Genomic DNA, 22,817 nt, shown 5'->3' on the forward strand with positions numbered 1-22,817 from the left:
GGAGAAAAAAAAAGTGCGTTCGCTACATACAAGGTGAAGGCAGCTGCGTCAGCCCACCCTCTTCAGATGGAAGCCTACTAGATTCTCCTCCATCTTCTCCTAACATGGTAGCCTCCCCCACAAGAGACTCAAAACCACAGACTGAACAGACCCAGCCTCTCTCACTTACATTGAAACCTGATCCATTGGCACACCTTTCAATGATGCCACCTCAGACATCCTCCATAATCCTGACTGAAAGCTCTACTGGCAAATCCAATGGTCTGCCTGCTAGTAATTGTCAGAATGGGGCACTGGACCATCAGTCAGCCACTCTACAGCAATCAGCACCGGCCTCTTCGTTAGCTCAACCATCAACATCCTCTTTGCATTCCCATAATTCTTTGGCTGGGACACAACCTCAGCCCCTGTCACTTGTAACTAAGTCTTTAGAATAGCTTTAGCTTCTGAGTGTTCTTTTTATTTTCATTTTTGTGTCAGGATATTTTTTTCTCCCTCTCATTTGTATTTTTTTTAAAAAAATGGTGCCATATGGCTGGCTACATTAGTTAATGTCAATCAAGTTCATTGGTCAATATTTGACCCATTGTTATTTCATTTCTTTTTCTTTTTAAATATGTAGATGGAAAAGAAAGCCTCATGATTCTGCCAAAATTTTTATCAACAGCTGTTTAAAGTCTTTGTAGCGTTTAAAATATTATATATATATATATACATATAAATATATATATACATAACTGTTATGTAGTTCCAATAGTTTAATTTCAAAGAACTGATTTTAAAAATGAAAAAAAAGAAGCAATTTTGAAGCAGCCTTTGTTGAAGGCGTTGGTTCTTTATTATTTGTATTAAATACGAGCTTGCGAACCAATCATTTTACATCTGGTTTTTTAAAAAAATTTAAAGGCACAATGAATGCAGTGCCACAAATTTTTTTCCATTTTTTTTCTTTGTGTGATACAACTTTTTCTTGTGACGTTATTTGTTATTGTTTAAATGTACAGAAACAAAGGTTAAAATGTGTTAATATGCATTGTTCCATGGTGTTGTCCTTTTGGGGGGAGGGAATGCTATTCAATTAAAAAGTATCACAACGCTATTGGACCAGTAGTATTTATTGCTTTAGAAATTGCTTGTTGTTACCTGTATGTTGTCCATTTTTTAAATGTTTTCATTTCCCCCCTTCAGATGTTTTGTAAAGTTTTTTTTTCCTTTTAGTGTACACAACATATATATATATATATAACAACTCATTTGTACAAGGTTTTTAAGTTTATGTATAAATGTTATATATATTTTTGTTTATTACTTTTTGTTTTATTTACTTTAATTCTTTATTTTGTTTTCTATCACGCAGTTGCCACCAAATGGACATTTGCAGATGGATCGATAGTATGTATGTGTGTGTATATAAAGCTTATATATAAGCTTTAAAGCCATTACATGAAATAAGACTTGAAAAATTAGCCCAGAACTTTTTTGTGATGCTGTTGGAAATGCAGCAGTGTCTCCTTTTGGAATACAAATAAATTTCCCTGCCAGTTGTAGGCTGTGAGCAAAACTTTATGTGCCAAAATTCTCAGTGATTTCTGTCTTTCCACAACAACTTTTTTACACTGTATTTTTTTTCTTCATCCTGTTTTGCTGTGATGTTACATAGGTAGATATGTATGTAGTTTTTAATGTCACCTATTACAGATGTGTTTAGTAGCAGATTGTCCAGAAAGCATTTAAAAATGAAGAGGTATAAACCCTAAAGGGCCAAATTCTGTATATTAGACTGTTCATAAAAGGAAAAATCAGACTGCCACTTCTATGTACACTTAACTACATACAGGTAGGTAGCAAAGTTTTAAAAAAAATCCTAGGCATGTTGATGTTGCAAAAGAATTTTTTTTAAGATAAAATGCTGTATAAAGCTGAAAAAATTGTTCATCTGTTCATCCAGTGCCATTGTAGTTGACATGAAGCTATTGTAAAACTGTCTCCAGTTTTCTTCTCTGGTTTATTAAAGATGCTAACTATGACATATTTTTTTGGCGGGGGGAGGGATCCTTTGAATGTTTTCTAACAGTTGTGATGTTACTGTTCTGTTTTATTGCTCTTATTCCAATTTTTCATTTTAATGGTTTGGAAGCCATTTTTGTAATGAATAAATGTCCATGCTGTACAGTATCTGTAGCATGCAGTTCTGGATTAATAAAAGCAACTTAGTATGTGCAGATGAAAAGTTTCAGCTCATTTACCATAGGCTTCCTTTAATCCTTGGACAACATCACAGCCAAAAAATATTTCAACATTGTACTTTTTGCCTCCATCTTATATAACAGCTACACAATCTCTGTGTTTATAGTTTGTGTAATAAATTGTCAACAACCATGGTAAGGATAGTTATTAAATATTTATTAATTGCTAATCTGAAGGCTGTGTAGAAAGTTTTCTATTCAGAACAATATGCAATTGACTCAGAACAATAAGACACGGGACAGGTAAATTATTGCTAGGAATTGCCCAAATGCACAGTGTGTACTAAATTTGAACCTTATGATCTAATAATTTAAGATAATCAATGGGACTCTTGTTGGGGATTTTTTATATAAAAAAATCTAGGGCTTCCTTTAAAAGAGCTAAGAAATTCTAGTAGTTTCAAGAAGCAATTAAAAGAAAAAGCTCATAAGTCTCAGTGCTTCTGCTTTCCATAACTTCTTGCAGTAAGCAAAAGATGATAGCTTTCCTCATTCTACATTATTTATTTGTTAGATTTTTATTCCACACTTTCTCCAGAAGCTCAAGATGTTTAGCTGGAGATTTCCCTTCAATATTGGAAGATTACAGACTTCTTTCCTTGCCTAATCCTGTGACTGGAACTTACTGTAAAAGTCCCATGTCAAATACTAGAAGAAGGAAGAATTTCTCTTTTATGTTAAATCCTACACTTGTCTCAACACCTCCATTCTGGATTTTCAATAAGCGCAAACAAATTGCTTCCTGTACTGGAGAACAGATGCAACATCTGCATTTGACTGCAATGATAAAATGCATCTGTAACACATAAAATGCTGAAATGACTGTTACTGCCAAAGACTTCCAATTACTTTTTTGTTAAATTCAGTTTTAGGCATTTGTGCTTTAATGGTCCATGGTAAATTTTACGAGATTAATCAGTTCCAAGAGTTTTAGATGTCAGTTTCAGACATCGTAGAAAATACTTATTCCATCAATGTATGAATCCTATATTTGGCAGCCAGTTTTGTTCTTGTTTCCATTATTATTTCCCCTGTCCAGCATTATTTTCTCACAAGGGAAATTCATTGTACCTTTTAAGAAGTGATAGAAAAGTATATCACTACAAAGAAAAAATATCTCTGGAACATTTGATTTAGAATTTATGCCCAAAACTGTACAAGAGAAATTTGTACAGTTTGGAATGGTTAAGGGGAGTTTTGCTTTTTGAAGATTCTTAGAATCTAATCATATGCTAAATTTAATGGGTATTTTTCACCTAAAAATGAATAGAGTTAACAATTACAACATATCCATATTTTGTATGTATATTTACAAAATATAGATTGATGGACAATATCATGAACATAGAAATAGTTTTGCAGCATTCTTCCACTTGCATCTATACAGGTAGTCCTCAATTAACAATCATTAGTCTGACAAGCATTTGAAGTTATGACAGCCGTGAAAAAAGTAACTTATGCCTGGTCTTCACACTGACGCTTTACGGAGTCTCCACAATCACATGATCAGACTCCAGGTGTTTGTCAATCAGGTTGCAGTATCCCAGAGATGTGATTGACATTTACAATCTTCCCAGAGGGCTTCCAACAAGCAAAGTCAATGGAAGAAGTCAGATTCACTTAACAATAGTGATTCTCCTAACACCATACAATAATTGTGGTTCCCTTAACAACCATGCTTAATGACTGTGGCAAAAAGAAGGTAATACAATTGAGTGCATCTCAGTGATGGCATCACTTAGCAATGGAAGCTCTATCCCAGTTGCGGTTGTAAATTGAAGATGACTTGTATTGGAGGTCATAAAGCATAATAGTCTAGAAATGATATAATGGATAAAATAAAATAAAAATAGGAATAAATATTGTTCGTATTTCTTTTCCCCCTGTAAGATACGGAGATACTTAAACCAGAAGGGATCACATCCTGTATTTCTTTTTCTACTGTCCTATATGGCGACTGCAGATAAGATATACTAGTAATACTTTAAAAAATATTATGAAGTTTACAAAAAGATGATATTAAATAATCTGGTATAATTTGCTGATAGTATTAGGCCCACCATTTTATTTTTATTCAATTTGAACTATTTACAGTATATATTTATAATTTATATTTATAATACCAAGAAATACAAATTTTAATTTGCACTACCTATAACTGAAATAAGAAACCATGTTGTGACCGGAGACAAAGTTTCTAATTACTTTATCCAACCAACTTTGATTGTGCAATGATATAGTGATGACACCAGGGTGAAACCTTATTACATTGGTTTGCCTCCTCACTTAATGATAAAAAAATCATACATACAACACTGGTGACCTGACATTGTATTTCAACAAGATGATCTTTCAGGACATCAAACTGACATAAAACTAAGGCAGAACAGCCACTTCCCAGTTGTTTCTTACCCGTTCCTGTCCTATATAATTATTTTTAAAAGTATATTTGCAGCCATCAGTACTAACCACAAATTTTGAAGAAAAGGTGGAACATAATGCCAAAAATACTTTTAAAAAGTAAGACAGTTTTTCTTCGAAATCTTGCATATATTTAACATAAGCCTCCAAGCAGGTGAAACTACAACAGTGTGTAATGCTATAAAGCTCAATGAAGACATCCTCTTTGGAATATTATTATAGTTCCATAAATATCTGCTACTAAAATGTAAGAAAGTGGTGAAAGACCTACATTGGTGAAATTCTGGTCCTAGCAGCTCTTAAAAGGATATGAGAACAACTAAGACATATATTCAGCCATTTCATTATGGTTTATTTAGGCTTATTAATTGAATATATTTTATATCTTCCAGTATTGGAGACAGTGCTATTATGCTAATTTGCTATGACTGGATTCTTTCTAGACTTCTCTGACCGTTGAAGGAGAGAATGAAGGACTGTAACTACAAAAGACAGACCCAAATGTACATTTTCCAAAAGGTAGCTGGACAAACCCACGAAAGTCCAATTGCCTTTTGGAAAAAGCACCTTTAGGACAACCGTGACTTGAATTCCCCTTTTCCCCAGTTTTTTATATTCCAAAATTTAAGAAATGCATTAGGACGTTAGGGGAAGGGTTTTGTTCTGCTGTATGTTTATTTCTTCTTTCATTTGTCTTAATAGTTGCTAAAATCAGCATTCATCCATACAGAGAGCGAAGTACGTTACAACCGTTTGATTTTATGGTCTTCTCTCTTTTCATCTCCTTCATCTAGCTTTTGTTCAGATTCAATGTTTTGCTTTCTATCAGCATTATTCCCCTTAACTTAGTTTTCGTTCAACCAATTTTCACAAACCCAGTTGATCTTGCATGATACAAGTTGGAAATGTTTCTTCTTCCTGGGAATTTAAAATACTCAAGAACCCTGCATGCCATGACATCAGAACAGCCAGGATCACAGTGAACAGTACCATGTCACTTTCATATGCCATTCCTACCTCCTTTCCTACTCTATAAATATTCAGTTTAATAATATTTTCATCTAAGGACTCATTCAGTAAACATCTAAAATATATTAAATTCAGTTACAAACTTTCTCAATTTCTTTTGTGTTCAAACATAAACAGTAATTAATCTTAAATGTACAATGATTGGATAAGTAATGATTTAACGACTTCCTTATTCCCAAAAGTATTGTTTCAGATAGATAGTATAATAGTATAACAGTTTAAATCTGATTTATTTTAATCCTGAATTAGCAAACAGGTAAGGAGAAGAAATAGCTTTTGAAATAGGTTTGGTATGATAGTAACAATAGTTTCATGTTGATTTAATTTAATATATTCACTATCTAAAACATTTGCCCTACTTTCAAAATATTGTTTTACCTATATATACTACATTCATGAATATTTAATTAATTAAAACTACTTTAATAACTTTCTCAAAATCAGCATCTGTTTACCTATTGTAAAATATCTTAATGTGTTTTAACCTATTTGATATAATGGATTCTGAAAGTGCACTATAGATATGACAACATGTTAAAGACAATTCAATTTTAAGTATAATTTTATTTTACTTTTTCATTAATTGCTAATCCTGGAGGAAGAAAATTACAGCTACACAATTCAGCTTTGCTACATTTTTGTTTATCTAAGAATTGTGGCAGCTAGATACTAGTTGGATTTGGAAAATCTCTGCAGGTCAAGCTTGATTAGTAGTTGCAGACAAATGTCTACTCCTAAAATATATCAAAGCTATAGACTAGGCTGGTAAGTCCCTCCCAAAATACTGGAAAAACAGCCAAGGCAAGAACATTCCATATTGGTGTTATTTGCCCCAAAAAGAGAAAATAAATTATATGGTCATGTCTATGTAGTCACAGAGATCAAATCAAATAATTTTCTTCAAGAAAATCTTTTCCGCAGGAAGTGGGAGGCAATTTTGGTCAAACACACATGGATTCAGAAGCTAAGGAAGAACACATCCTTGGCTAGGACTTCATGGGATATTAGCTAACATTCCTAGATTGTAGGTTAAAGTTGAAAAACTGCCTAGAAGAAGGTAATGGTAAATAACTTCTCTATTGTTGCCAAGCCAAGTTGATGCTTATATCTATGAGATATAATCTATGAGTCCAGGCAGGATTGTCTTTACTTTTTATGAATCTGTACCATACGAGCCATGATACAAACAATAGGAAAGGATGTCTTTTCTATGCTTGGAAGAAACAGAGAGGGAAAAGAAAGATTAAATGTGTAGACAGGCCCTGAAAATATCCTTTTTCCATGTCTGACATAATTTAAATGTGCAACCCTTACATGAAGTAATTGACCAGCATAATATATTGATTTCTTTGAGTTGGGCAGCTGTGTGAATCACGGGAAGACACGCTGATGAAGTCTTAAAATGATAAAACTTTCCCCAAGCAGGTTTCAATTGATTGTTGACTGATTTTTTGGCAGGTAGTAAAACCAATGGGGATGAGAGTTCACCTTTAGAATTGGAAGTGTGTTTTTGTGTCTGTGTTCCTTTACATTGCTCTTTATGTCATATTAGGTTGGTGAAAAGAAGCACTGTCCAAAACAACTTCTCAATTGGAAGGGAACAAAAGGTGCCCACAGAACCCCTTGATTTCTAAGGTCTTTTACTGACACCTCCTTTCTGTCATTCACTCCCCTCATTCTCAAGTGCTCTTATCCCAATGAAAGAAAAGTGAGTCTAAGGAATAGAATGAAGAATAGGACTAAAAGTTAAAATTCAGAAGAGGGAAGGCTTTCTAACAGTTTGAGATTGAAAGCAGCTAGAAAGAGGAGAGTAACCCTTATAACAGGTTTATGTGGGAAAGGAAAGGAAAGCATAATCCTATTCAAGGGCATGACAATACTATAGCTATTTGACATCAGGCACCCACCCCCTGAAGTCTTCATCCCCACCATATTTGACAAGTCTAACCTCAGTTACCAAATGATTGTCCATGCCTGCAATGCATATTGGAAAGCAATCTGTAAGTTGTTGCTACAATTATTATGTTCACACAGGCTACTACTATAGTCTTTCTTAAAATGGTTTACAATATACCATACAATAACATTACACATTTGTGTTTATGTATAATGTTTGTGTTTACATAAAGAAGGGGGAAAAACCCATTTCCAAAAAGTCCACAAAGCAACAAATGTAAACATGTCCATTTAAAAACCAACAGAACCTGAGAAATCCCGAGCAACTGAATCAGGAGGCAGAAGGTTTCCTCTCAGGTGAGTTCTTTTAAAAAGGAAGGACAGAACCCACCCAGCCCCTATATTGATCGATTTATTTATTTTATTTTGTTTGTCACTCATGTACAAGATAAAAGGAATAAGGATATACATGAATAAGAATACAAGAAATGGGTACAAATAAATGGGGACAGTAGGACAGGGATGTTAGGCACACTGGTGCGCTTATGCACACCCCTAAATCAGATCATAGTCATACTTTGTTCTCCCTGTCTTGCACAGGGTAGACTTTCATGTGTTAAAACTGTTGCACGAGGGCCGGCATGCATGCACATGCATGCCTGCGCAACTCAAGTTGAGCAAGTTGAGCTGCACACGTGCTCGCCACCTTACTGCTTGCACATCTCAGCTCTGAATAGACTATGGCCTGATAGTGGACCACAGCCCATTGCGGATCCCTAGCCTACCATGCATCTCAGCCATGCTGCTAGCTGCAAAAATGGCAAACAAAAGAAAACTGAAAACAGGAGATTTTACACATATTTCCTCTAAGTAAATACGCAAGAGTAATATTCTTTGTAAAATAGTGGGTGGCATCAGGTCTTCTCAGGAACGGGCTGAGATGCAACAGTATGGTTTGGGTATGGGAAGAAGGATGCTGTAAACCCAGCAAAGAAGAGTATTCTTTTCCGTTCAACGGAATGCATTCCAGAGCCTAGAAATACATACAGTTTGGATCTAAAATTAAAACCCTATACATTTCAATATAGTTACAAAGCTGAGAAATTGGCAGCAGAAAATGGAAATAGAAATCAGTGGTTTGTATAATTTTACACACACTGCACCATATATATATATATACACAAACACCCATTCATTTATATAAAAATATTTCTATAAGCTTAAAGATCATAAAGTCCATGGCTGACTCATGAAGTTACAAGAATTTGCTTTCAGTTGTTTGAAGACCATTTCATATGCCTAATTCAGAAAATGTTAAGAGATAACAAAAATGTTTTCAACCCTGTTCATAACAGCTAAAAAGAATTTCTTTGGTAGATTCTTTGCAGGCTGATGATAGGTTCTTAAGTATAAAGGTAGGGATGGTTTGAATGACTCGCTTTTCACTGAACACCTCTGTATTTATGCGGCTTCCCATGCTTCAGTTAAATCCCAAGGGACACCATCATTAGGCACCTCCACTAGGTAATTTTTTTTAGATAAGGAAGTAGGATCAGCCAGGAAACTTGCAGAGTGATGGAGAGATGTGTAACTGAAAACAGAGCTGGCTCTTTTCTACATCTCAGAACAATAAGATTTTTCAAAACTCAGAACCATTGAGAATAAGGTGGAAAAAAGTTGGGGGAATGTTTTTTCACATGGTTTAGAGAATTGGAAACAGATTTTGAGCATAGCATTTTTTCAGGCTGAGGCTACAATGGACTACAGGAAGAAACTTGAGAAACAGTACAGCTCCAAAACCAGGGACTGATAAAACGAAGACACGTTTTATCAGCCAAAGATAAAATTAAGGATGACAATCTGAAAATGGTTAGTGTTTTTGACACTGAAATATATAAGACCACATCATATATTTTTTAAAAAAACATGCAAAAATGTTTTAAAGAGATATTTTAATAATAGAAACAAAGATGTTTAATGAACAGGACCACTTGGAAAAATATCAGTAGAAATGTAAAAGAACACTAAACGTCTTAAAATCATTTGTAACCTGAACTGCATTTGGTTAGATGAAATGTCACCAGCTTACTAATGTGCCATCAGCAACAAGAAAAAGCATGCTTGGCTATACTCCATTATAGCCCGATCTATAAAAAAGAATTTTGTAATAATATATGCTTAGGAGTATTTTACTAAAGAAAAACTAATGTGCCAGAGTCAAAACATAGGATCTGCAAAGTTCCTTTGGGTTTGCAGGTACTGATTTCCAGGGACGTGCGGTCAGGGGAGGCAGGGGAGGCAGAGCCGCACTGCTCTCATCATGAAAATTAAAAAAAAAGGGAAAAGGCGCTGAGGAGCCTTCTGCACATGTGGTCGGGAATGGGAGCGCTCCGTGGTCCCCTTCATGTTGACTCAGGAGTCAGGAAGGAGGGGAATGGGACCACGTGTGCAGGAGACTCCTCTAGCCTCAGCCTCCCTCCTGCGCACGTCCCATTCCCCGCCTTACTAAGTCAACATGAAGGGGACCGCGGAGCATGCTCCGCGGGACCGCGGCTCACGCTGCACGATCCCTCTCCGCGATCCCTCCAGCCTCCCTCCTGCGCACATCCCATTCCCCGCAGTCCCCTTCATGTTGACTTAGGAAGGCGGGGAATGGGACGTGCGCAGGAGGGAGGCTGGAGGGATTGTGGAGGAGGGATCGTGCAGCGTGAGCCGCGGTCCCACGGAGCATGCTCCGTGGTCCCCTTCATGTTGACTTAGGAAGGTGGGGAATGGGACATGCGCAGGAGGGAGGCTGGAGGGATCGCGCAGCGTGAGCCGCGGCCCCTCGGAGCGTCCCCTTCATGTTGACTCAGGAGTCAGGAAGGAGAGGAATTCCCCTCCTTCCTGACTCCTGAGTCAACATGAAGGGGACCGCGGCTCACGCTGATGACGTCACCAGCCTCACCAGCCATAAAGCTCACCGCACGTCACTGCTGATTTCACATAAATAGATGGTTCAGAGTAATGAAAATGAAAAAGTGCTTTCACTTTATAAGTTAAACAAATATAGGTTAAAAATTTAAATTAGAATGGGCATCAACTAGTAATCAGGGCAATGCCATTCTGTACCAACCTCAGGTTGAAAGGTACCATCACATAGAATGCAACAGTGTTCTTAAAGGGATGCAAATCACAATGTCAAAGCTTCTCAGTACAAAAAGGACCACAACTGACACACCATCCCTTTGGCCAGGTCATCATTTATCAGCATATTAATGATTAACTCAAACCAATATATGGACTCTATGTGTCTAGTTAGGAAAATTATAAAATTGTGCCTTCCCAGTTCTCATGAATGGTTGGGAATGGGACTTGTCCTTTGCTATGACAATATAAAGCTTGGGCATAATAGTGAATTTACTTATTTCATACTTTCACTGTTTTTTTATTGGGCATGCTTTAGGGAGTAGAAAACAAGTCTGAGAAGTTGACATACCTTGGGTTGAGATGAGACTGTCATGGGAAGAAGAGTAAAACTGGGGCTGTAAAGCCATTTCAATGATTCTACAAATAACTAAAGATCAGCTTTTTAGCTCAAGGTACTATATCAATTAGTGTATTTACAAGAATTTTATTCATCAATAGGGGCAGTAAATCCCCATTCCATAGCATTATGATCTTATAAAATGTGTATTTTTATTGATAGCAAATTGATCAAAGGTACTGATCAGAAGACCGATATATTATACAAGAAAACCAAACAACTATATTTCTTAAATCAAAATATAGGCATTAATGTTGACTAGGCGAGGCAAATTGCCATCAGGCCATTAAAGGTCCCATATTTACTTTTATGTAATAAAAATGCATTTGAGACAGAAATCCAACAAATAAATGATGAAGATTATTTCTGGCTTTTTATGGTATCCATATAACTTTTATTGTGATAATTTGGCTTTATCCAACAATTTCATCTCAGAACAACATGTGGGGTTTGTTCTTTTGAGAAGGAAATCTTGTTCCAAAAATGGCATCGGTCCATTCTTAAATCTAAGTACATGTACAGCTTATCTCCAAAGTAGACACTAAAAGTAATAATGTGTATTGATATCTTTTGTCTGCAGTCAGTTGTAATAACAAGCAAACTTTTGTTTTGCATTAAGTGAACTTATTTTTTGGGTGGCTCTGACAATAAAATCCTTTAAGAAATGTACTGGCAGGAACAATCAGAAATATATTTGAAGTGAAAACAAATGGTAAAGTGCAAGCTGGAAGACTGAAACAGAATGTTCTTGCATTAAAATGAAATATTTTTTTTATCAACATACCCATTTTCAACTCTTGGTTTTTAATACAATGAATAATGAAGTACAATGTGATGACGAGATTAAAAAAAATTCAGAGGATCCTTTTTCCAAAATTGAAAGAATATATGAGGAGGCTATAAATTACTGTAGCTGGTCAGGGTCTGCCTTTCAAATCCTGAGTATCACCGTCTTGAATGCAGTTCTGCTACTCACCCAAGAAGACATTCCTGCACTCTTGAAGAGTATAAGTCTTGATACATTCTTTCAATATTTGTGGGCATTCTTTCAATATTTCTCGGTCTTAAGAGTAATAGAACATAACAGAGTAATTTTGATGTGCGATTTAGTGCCTAGTTGCTCCAAGGGATCCATATTAGTATAAAAGTTGCAAGTAGTTGGAGAGACACGTTAAAACAAAGGCATATTTTTTCAGGCTCACGTGTTATTTCAAAGTCAGGCTGTTTTAATGAAGAGCAGAGAAGTGATGGACTCTCACTTCCATAAGGTCCAAAAGATTCCTTCCAAATTGTTCTTGAAGCATGGCAAGTCATAATGCTTTGCCTAGAGCAGGGGTGTCCAAACTTGGGAACTTTAAGACTTGTGGACTTCAACTCCCAGAATTCCCCTGGGGAATTCTGGGAGTTGAAGTCCACAAGTCTTAAAGTTCCCAAGTTTGGACACCCCTGGCCTAGAGGAATCTCAGAATGACATGTTAGTGGCTACAACTTTTGCTTCAGTAACTTCATATCAATCCACTTACTTCTGTCTTCCAAAATGGTATGCTGATCAAGAAAACAGTGAGTCAGGGCTTTGCCTTACCTGTCATTCTCCCAGTTTACCACCTGAAATAATTATTTTGTTCTGCCCAAAGATTAGGGCCATTCTCTAACCATTGTCTATCTGTTAAAATCATCCACTAAATTACTACTTTTGAAAAGTGAAATATTATATTGCAGGAACATTTTAAATTGGACATTGTGGCCCAAGCAAAAGTGATTACTAAGCATGAGGTAACTGTTACAGAAGAAACCCAACTTTATGTGGAAAAGAAAAATAATTCCACCTGTGGACATCTGTGAACTGGAAGTTAAAAGTGTACAGCATTCAAAATCAAAACATAGAGAAATGAACTGTAATTGTATCTTATTTTGAGCTGCTTATCTTAGTTCTTAAATGAAAAGGAATACTGGATTTAATAAAGAAGGCAACCTAAAATACCAGATTTTTATTTTACTCAGGTGAATGAGTAAATTTAACATGGGTATTTTTTTTCTTACATAGTGTTTTCTCATAAGTACAGGGTTTAAATTTAACATGGCCTATTATATTAAATGATTTGCAATAAATAGGATAATTTTAATTAAATGGGATAAGTTGGTAGGACTACCAGTTACTGAAAATAATGATAATTCATTATTTTAAAATTAACAGATTCCAGACATTTGTTTGTTCAGTCATTAAGTCATGTCCCATTCTTCCTGGCCCCATGGACTATACCAGTGATGGCGAACCTATGGCACGCGTGCCACAAGTGGCACGCGGAGCCATTTGTCAGGGCACGCGAGGCGCTGCCTGTCAGCTGGCCAGTGCGCATGCGCGCACTGGCCAGCTGAGTTCACCTTTTTAAAAGCCATTTTTCACCTTCCCCGGGCTCCAGAGGCTTTATAGGAGCCTGGGGAGGGCGAAAAGAGCCTCCCCTGCCCCCACGGAGGCCCTCCACCGCCCCCACGGAGGATCCTTTTGAGCGCTCTGAAGGCTTAAAACGACCCTCCGAGCAAACCGGAAGTCACTTCAGGTTTGCTCGGAGGGTGGTTTTAAGTGTTCCGAAGGCTTCAGGGAAGCCTCCGGACAGTCCCTGAAGCCTCCGGAGGGCCTCCGGGGGTGCAGGGAGGCTCTTTTCGCCCTCCCCAGGCTCCTATAAAGCCTCTGGAGCCTGGGAAGGGCGAAAAAAGCATGTAAAAATTGGGGGGGTCGCGTGTTGTGCACGCATGCGCACTGGGAGGGTCGCATGTTGCATTATGGGTGTGGCACGCCTGCACATGACCCCCCTGCGCTCCCTCCACTTGTGGCACGCGAGCCAAAAAAGGTTTGTCATCGCTGGACTATACCATGTCAGATTCCCATGTCTTCCAGAGTTTGTTCAAATTCATGTTCATTACATCTATGACACTAACCATCTCATTTTCGGTCTTCTTCTTTTGCCTTCAAGGATATTTTCCAATGAGTCTTCTCTTGTCACTTGGTTGGCAAAGTATCTTAGCTTTAGGTTCATAATAGTCTTCTTTGTCTATGCCTTAACTCCAAATAGTTAACTTTATGTGAAAAAGAAAAAAGTTCCTATTCTTAGTAGGAGAGAAATTGAGTGAATTGGCAAGGACTAAGCATTTCAATACTTTAGATGCCTAATATAGATTTTGGCAGATGCATCTCAGAAAACTCAACACATGATTATGCACTTCTATGTGTCTTTGGGGAGATAATTTTTACTTTGCTGTTAGATTTGAAGTTCATTAAAGTTTTTCTATGAAACTGCAAAGAATTGTGGAGGGCAGCAAAAATGGAAGAGTAAGATGGGTGGTCTTTAAATTTGATAAATAAAATGCAATTTACAGAATCAGTTCTGTAATCCTACTTCAGATAGTGGCTTGAGAATAATTTCCCTCAGAGATGGGCATCAGGCACATCAGAGATTTTTTCCACCACTTTTCCAGCCCAATGTCTTTCTACAAAATATTTTCTCAGAGGAAGTACTGAAGATAAAGACAGTGGAAAATAATGGTTTGGACAATGCATCCACTTCAGGAGGAACAGAAACAGAAACTTTCATGTCTCTAGAAAAAAGTTCTTGCTGCAAATCTTAAACACAGAGTTTAATTTCTAAATATAAATAAATGCTATATTATTACAGCAAAACCTTTTTCAGTCCGCTTCCTTCTGGTTCAAGTTTATAAATGGCTAGCCTATAAAATTTCTCAGAAATGTTATAGTTTCCTGCTTGAGCAGGGCCTAGAAGACCTCTAGGGTCCCTTCCAATTCTTACTCTGTTAATATAGTCAGAAAATAAACTAGGGAGATTTTTGAAAGTAAGATGATGTGCTGCTGGTGAAACCAATGTGAAGATGATGGTAGAAATTAACATAGACCAGCGGTTAGCAACCTGCGGCTCTGGAGCTGCACATGGCTCTTTCCTCCCTCTGCTGCAGCTCCCTGTTGCCAGTTGGCTCCACAATTGATAGGGCTTTAGGTTAGGACAGGTAGAGGAAAAAGGATGCTGCGCTAAGAGGAAACTCTATGGTGGGGGAACTGGACTTTCGGTCAGCAGAGAAAAAAGGATGCCACGCTGGAAGGAGACTCTATGGTGGGGGAACTGGACTTTTGAGGTTGCTGACTCCTGGCATAGATGAACTTCTGGAAGAAGTGTTTCAGACCTGGCCTGAGAAAATTTGGTTACGATAAATAAAACAGCATCAATTTGGTTATTTTAGCAAAAGAAGTAAGGAAAAAAATATCTCTCTATGGGACATGATTAAAAAATACTGTTGAAAAAGTAACAAAAGGAATAGAAATAATTAGTCCAAAAAGCACACATATTAGCTTTGCATACCCACCCACCAACTTCCAATTTACAGAAAAGCAGAATAATATATTCTTCATCTAACCTGACAGGCCTTCTATTGAGATAAAAGGAAGGGACATTCCCATATACATACTGAACTCTTGGGAAGTATTTGAGATTTAAACATACAAAATAAATATATAAATATTCCAGGTTCGTTCACTGGTTCCAATTATCCTCATTTTCTCTGGATGTTTCCTTTTCAAAGTATATAACAAAACTTTCAGTATTCTATTTTTTTTTTACTATGACTAAATATAATGTTCTATTTCTTATTTATTTTTACTGTGAGTTCCAGCTCTTATCCCAAAGTTGGTCCCACAGCTTAGCTCTCACTTTTAGATCAATACTGGGTTGTTGCTTTTTAATATATATTTAGGGGCTTTGTTTATTTTTTAGAAACAAATATAATGCAACATAAATGTATCGACAGTTTGAGATTGCCTGCACATCTGATCAATGCTCTTCTGTCTGTCTTCCATCTTTAATGCTGTTTATTATAGGTACTTTACAGCATGACTTCCCAGAACCATTACTACAAACTGAGCACCTAGTTTGTCTGATTCCATAGAAAGGCATATATCATGCCAAACTGTAGTTTAATTTGGCTTCTTTTAAAAATGAAACCTTTTCATGCATTTTCACTGAATTTCCTGGTGTAAATAAAATGTATTCTTTTATTGGCATGCAACAGTTTCAGAATGACTGCTGTGGCCTAAGTCAGGCATGTTGAATCTGTGACCTGCAAGTCATATATAGTCCTGAATAGCTGATAATGCAGCCCAAAAAATGCATAAACTTTTAATAGTATTATGTGATTTATATACATTAACTATATTCTATATTTTATGTGTGGCCCAGGACACTTCCTCTTCACTCAAAGTGACCCAGGTAAGTCAGAAAGTTTAAAATTTTAAAACATGAAAAATAAATAATGCTGCAGAAATATTATATCATCCCTTAATAAAGCTTTGGTGTACTGAAAAAGTTGGGGAATTTTCCCTTGAAAAACATGTATTTTCTCCCTTGTAGTTACTCAGTGGACCACTGCTGGATTACTAAGTGCTTTTGGCTGACATGCTAAACATAAATTTACGAATGACCTATTAAAACAAGATTTCTTTTGTCCTTGTTTCTGCAATAACATTAAAAGTGCATTCTCTACATTTTCTATGGTATTCACTCATATTTTCTTTGCCAAAACATTAATTCCCCATACTATATTCTTACTGCATAAGGCCAAAGAGCCACTAGTCCACTGTTCAAAGATAAACATGAACATTTAACATATGTTACTTAGGATTAATGACATAGCTTGAATATTAATAGTCAATAACAAAACATCCCACAAATGTTTCTAGTTTCTTTTTAAATTAATAGCTATAATCATACCTGATGGCAACAAATCCTACAGTTATAAATTATGGTGAGTCAACAAGGAAAAAAAAATCTGTGTTTATAATTTGTACATCAAACAGTTTGTTGTAGTGTTTTGGTAATATGCTAAAAGCCAGGATTCTGCAAGTTCTAGTTCTACTTTAGGTTCAAACCTAACTGGGTGACCTTGTGCCATTCATTTTTCCCCATTGCTAAGAAGGACCAGCCAATGGCAAACCACTTCTGAAATTTCGCCAGGAAAAATACCAGGACTTGTTCAGGCAATTGTCAGAAGTCAATACTGACTCAAAGATAAACACATTCTCCCCACCTGCAGTCAATGACTTTCCGTACTTGGTCTTTTCTGCCTTCATGTTTCATGAAAGATCTCCAAACTATTTTGATGGTTGAATTCTATAAAATGGCTTGGATATTGTTCTGTAAGTCCTCCAGTCATTACAACAGTGTGCGTAAATCAGTGGTGGGATTCAAAAATTTTACTACCAGTTCTGTGGGCGTGGCTTGGTGGGCGTGGTGTGGCTTGGTGGGTGTGGTGTGGCTTGGTGGGCATGGCTTGGTGAGCATGGCAGGGGAAGGATACTGTAAAATCTCCATTCTTTCCCCATTCCAGGGGAAGGTTACTGCAAAATCCCCATTCCTTCCCGATCAGCTGGGACTCGGGAGGCAGAGAATAGATGGGGTTGGGACCAGTCAGAGGTGGTATCTACCGGTTCTCTGAACTACTCAAACTTTTTGCTGCTGGTTCTCCAGAACTGGTCAGAACCTGCTGAATACCACCTCTGGCGTAAATGTAATAGATAAATAAATACCTGGTACATGTAAATAAACATGCAATCAAATACAATTAAAATAGAGACCATGTGGAAAACACAGTGTATATGTGTGTGTTTCAAACTTTATTGCTTAATTACTCTTGAACCTTAACTTGTTAAAATTCCTCTCTAATATATTTAGGATCTTGGACTAGTAAATTCTTTAGATTTGTTCATGTGGAACAAGGCCAACTTTTCTTTGCAGTAAAGCCCCAATACTCTTCACAGTTCTACAGCAAAGTCAATAATGATGCTTGAGATCCTCCACGTATGCTTGAGCAATCCGAACTTAAATACACACTCTCCTGTGTGGAGTAATGTAGAGAGACCATTCATATTTGTGGAATACTTACAATGTGCAGCTTTGTGAACTTGCTTGGCTGCCATCCTTTTTCATATATTCTACAGGAGTATAACGGCGAGAGAGGAAGAAAGATTGGAGAAAATATTGCAATCATATTTGCAAGCAAGCCCATTTATTGCTACCAATTGCCAGGTTTCTCCAGAACCCTTCATGATCTTCTGTGACAAGGTAACTGTTTTCCTCTTGATTCCCAGCTGTGTGTTTCTTGTCACTTTCAAAAATGTCAACTACAAAAGAGCCAAGCAGGTGGTCGTTTGAAAACATAGTGAGTTGGCATTTTTAGGTAGGTGGGGACTAAATTTGGAGTGGAAACACACAGCTTCTGAGCCTCTCTGCTGCTGCTCTCAATGAATAGCAGCCGTTGTTTTGTGCTGCCTTTGCACAGCTTCGGGACCACCTCCAGCCAATCGGCTCTCTGGTATTTAATTATAACAACATTCTTAGCCTTTTTGTTGTTGCTGCTGCTGCTGCTGCTGTATGGGTGAGGAGGGTGGGGGTGGGGGTGCTGGATCAACTTTTGGAGCCAGGCAGGCCTGCCAACAATAATTTGTCTTTTCCCAGAGGGCTTACAGAGGTTGGAGCAGGTTCCAAGTTCCTCCTAAACTGGCTGTTCAATTTAGCTTTTCTACCAGAATGCTTGAAAAGGGTTATAGAAAGGCAGATAAATGCATGTCTTGTTGCAAGCATCCCTGACAAACCGAGCCCTCAACAGCAGTGATCTCATTTCTGTCTCATTATTAGTGAGGCCAGGTTTTTTTTTTAATCATAGGTCATTGAATATGAACTAAAATAAGCAGAGTTTGGTTTATTCTGAGCACTTTTTAGCCCGCATGCAAATGTTACACTTTGTAGAAGAATTTGTTCAGAGAAACTATTTCTTCTTTAGTTTATATTTTCCTTCTGTGCAATTAATCAACTGTAAGAATTCAATTTCTTGCTTATGTCTTGAATAAACAGTTCTTCCATAAGTTAATGAAATTATGGTTATAACACGAGCCTTTCTATTTTACATACAGTTATACACTCAACAACACACACACAAATACAGCATTGTAAAGAATGTGAGGAATTATTTTTATGATTCAGAAGAACTAAAACCAGAAACAGTTTGAGTACAGGTAGTTGACTTACAACCACAATTGAGCCCAAAATTTCTGTTGCTAAGTAAGACATTTGTTAAGTGAGTTTTACCCCATTTTATAACTTTTTCTGCTGCAGTTGTTAAGTGAAGCACTGCAGTTCTTAACCAGTAACCTGGTTGTTAAATGAATCGGGTCTCCCCATTGACTTAGCTTTGTTACCTTGTTGCAAAAAGTGGTCACATGATCCCAGAACACTGTAATAGTCATAAATATGGATCAGTTGCAAAGTGTCTGAATTTTGATGCTGACAGGTTTCTAAAAGATGCCCTAATTAAGTGATGAGCCTTGAGCCAAGTTTCAAAAGAAATCCAGTCATTTATTAGGAACAACATTTCAGCAATACTCGCATGGAGTCAGATTTGACCTCAGTTAAATTATGGCTGAACTTTACCCCTGTTTCTCATGTCCCCTCAGTCTGTGTCATAAATCACATTCGTCAATGAGGTGCTGCAGCAGATTGTAATATTCCACACCTCACAAGCCTGCTGTAGTAATCTGAAATCCAACTGTAGCCGAAGGCATGCATGGAATGCTCTCCCCCCTTTCCTCCAATGTTTACCGGTTCACAAATGTGAGCATGCTCGCATGTGCAGAAGGTCATGCATTATGTCGGGGTGGGTGGGTGGAGCCACCAACAGCCACCGCTACCGGTTTGCCCAAACCAGTAAGAATTGACTGAATACCACCTCTGATTCTACATTTAGGCAATAAAAATGAAATGCACAGGTACAGTATAGGTGGTACCTTGCTCAATGGTAGTAACTGTTAGAGGGATCTTGGAGTCTAGTGGACAACCATTTAAATATAAGCCAGCAGTGGGCAGCAGCTGCCAAAAAAGCCAAGAGAGTTCTAGGCTACATAAATAGAGGGATAGAATCAAGATCACGTGAAGTATTAATACCACTTTATAATGCCTTGGTAAGGCCACACTTGGAATACTACATTCAGTTTTGGGCACCACGATGTAGAAAAGATGTGGAAATTTTAGAAAGAGTGCAGAGAAGATGATTAGGGGACTGGAGGCCAAATCATATGAAGAACAGTTGCAGGAACTGGGTATGTTTAGTTTAATGAAAAGAAGGATTAGTGGAGACATGATAGCAGTGTTCCAATATCTCAGAGGTTGCCACAAAGAAGAGGAAATCAAACTATTCTCCAAGGCACCTGAGGGTAGAACAAGAAGCAATGGGTGGAAACTAATCAAGGAGAGAAGCAACTTAGAACTGAGGACAAATTTCCTGACAGTTAGAACAATTAATCAGTGGAACAGTTTGCCTCCAGAAGTTGTGAATGCCCCAACACTGGAAGTCTTTAAGAAGATGTTGGATAGCCATTTGTCTGAAACGGTACAGGGTTTCCTGCCTAGGCAGGGGGTTGGACTAGAAGACCTCCAAGGTCCCTCCCAACTCTGCTATTGTATTTGTATTGTATTTGTAAATGCTTTATTAGTTGATAGATGCTGCAACAGTCGTGTGAAAAACATTAAGTCACTTTTTTCAGTGCTGCTGTAACTTTGAGCGGTCACTAAATGAACTGTTCTAAGTCGAAGGCTACCTGTATTCCTTCAAATTCCCCAAAAGTGCTGAAAGTTGAAGTTCAGACTTTCTGATAGTCTATCTAGGTTTTGCAGGAGTTTTAAGGGTTCCTAGTGAGATAACATTGCTAACTCCCTGTATGCAGAGAACTTGGGTGGGTAACATCACTAGCTCTTTTCCAGTTAAAGAAATGGACTTCTGGATCTAATACTATGATGATGATGCCTTTCACTGGCTCCATTCAATTAAATATAAAGATTTCCAAAAGCTACACTACAGCACAGATAGGACAGGATATTTTGGTAACATGGAAGTTTATATTCAAAATATCTAGTGGGCAGCAGATTGACTACTCTGTTTGGTCTATTCAGAATTAGTTCTCAATTAAATCCTAAATTCTTGGCAATTTTGGCTCCATGGCACAGGACCTAGGTATTTGCTTAATCGCATCCTGCCCCATACATCCCTTCGGCCGATCTGCTCTCACAGAGAGGGACTCCTCCGGGTGCCGTCCACTAGGCAGTGCCAGCGAGCGACGCCCAGGAGCAGGGCCTTCTCTGTGATGAGCCCGACCCTCTGGAATGACCTCCCCCCCGATATCAGAATAACCACCGATCTCTGCTCCTTCCGTAAGAAGCTTTAAACCCACCTGTTCAATTTAGCTGGCCTGGCCTAATCCCAGTTTAGTCCCTCAAGTCTGTATTTTAAATTTTTAGGGGTGAGTTTTTAGGTTGTTTTTAATTTTTATCACTTTGTACAGCCCATTGTTTAATTCGATTTTACGGGAATTTAAGGGTATTTATTGTTGTATACGTTTTTTTATTGAGATGTCTGTACACCGCCCCGAGTCCCTTTGGAGAGAGGGGGCGGTCTATAAATCTAATAAAACTTAAACTTAAACTTAAATTTGATTCCTTATGGTGGGATATCTGCTTATGGCTTCATATCAACATGATTCTTACTTGGCCAGCCTTTTTTCCACAGCCCGGAGCATGTATAAAAGATGGCAACTACATTCTTAGTTGACTCCTGGGAAATCCATTCCATTAGGGTACAGAGCAGAGGAACCTGAAGGATAACATCTGACAAAAAGCTGAAGATGCCTTGTCCAAACATTTATTGGAATGTAATTTCTTGCCCAAAATGCATTTTTAGGCTGAGAAATGTATTCCAAAAAAAGAAGTGCAGTATTTGCAAATAGTTTTAGGTTGCTTTTATGGGATTTTAAATATATTCTACTTAAGCCTTTATTATCAAAGGGGTGGGATCTATTTATGTGGTGGCCAAGAGTCAACAATGACTTGATGGCACATAATCAATGAATCAGCTTCAATATTTTATAGCTATTTTCTCATTAGCGGTTTCGTTTTCTTCTTTTGTAAACATGAATAATCCAGTAATTTACTGCTGGAAGCTTGATAGGGAATACTGGTTTCAATATTTTCAGAATTGCTCATTATTTATCTTCTGCTCAGCGATGACATGTTATGTTCTGATCCTTCATCCACGTTTCAAACACCTGCATATAGCATTTAAAAAACTGTATCAAAATGTGAGAATAGTACAAATTTGTCAGCTTCCCAGTTCAGAGAAGAAGAGACCATAATCAGCATGTAGTCAATCAATCTGAAAACAAGTTTTTATTTTAAAAAAACGTTCTTGTATTCCTTTATAACAAGATTGATTCTGTACAGGAGAAAAAAACATTGGAAAAAGCAATCACAATCCTTCTTGTAGTTAATGCCTAAAGTATGCTTCTCTAGGGATATTTCTTTTGCACACTAATCTGCCTGAGCTGATCTCATGAACATGTGATTAAAGATTTCATTGCAAATCACCACTTCTTTCATTGATGGCAACATGGGAATAGTCCTATTATGTCATTACAAGAAGACAATTGAGCAAGGGATGCTAAACAGCTTGAGCATTTTGAAATTCTGGAAATCTGTTTCTTTTCTTCCCCTTCTTTCTATTTTTTATAAATAGTAATTTATAAAAATGAATTATTACCAATATGCATCCTCAAACTACCACCACATTTGGGGAATTAAATAATGGAAGAGGAATTA

General features: G+C 37.3%; 1 protein-coding gene across 27 annotated transcripts in view; it reads left to right on the forward strand.

The window, feature by feature from the left end:
• TCF7L2 (transcription factor 7 like 2) overlaps nt 1-2,233 on the forward strand; it is a 209,197-nt gene extending 206,964 nt beyond the window's left edge. For 14 of the 27 annotated variants that reach the window (XM_081955398.1, XM_081955409.1, XM_081955426.1 and 11 more), the window contains one exon: nt 2-2,233. In XM_081955398.1, coding sequence (XP_081811524.1) covers nt 2-437 — 436 coding nt within the window. In that variant the 3' untranslated portion in view covers nt 438-2,233. The remainder of the gene's footprint in view (nt 1) is intronic. The other 13 variants (XM_081955404.1, XM_081955413.1, XM_081955405.1 and 10 more) reach the window with 5 other exon arrangements.
• The last annotated feature ends 20,584 nt before the right edge of the window (nt 2,234-22,817 follow it).

The sequence above is a fragment of the Natrix helvetica genome (genome assembly GCF_964273705.1).
Source record: "Natrix helvetica genome assembly, chromosome: 5".
In the NCBI taxonomy this organism is placed as follows: domain Eukaryota; kingdom Metazoa; phylum Chordata; class Lepidosauria; order Squamata; family Natricidae; genus Natrix; species Natrix helvetica.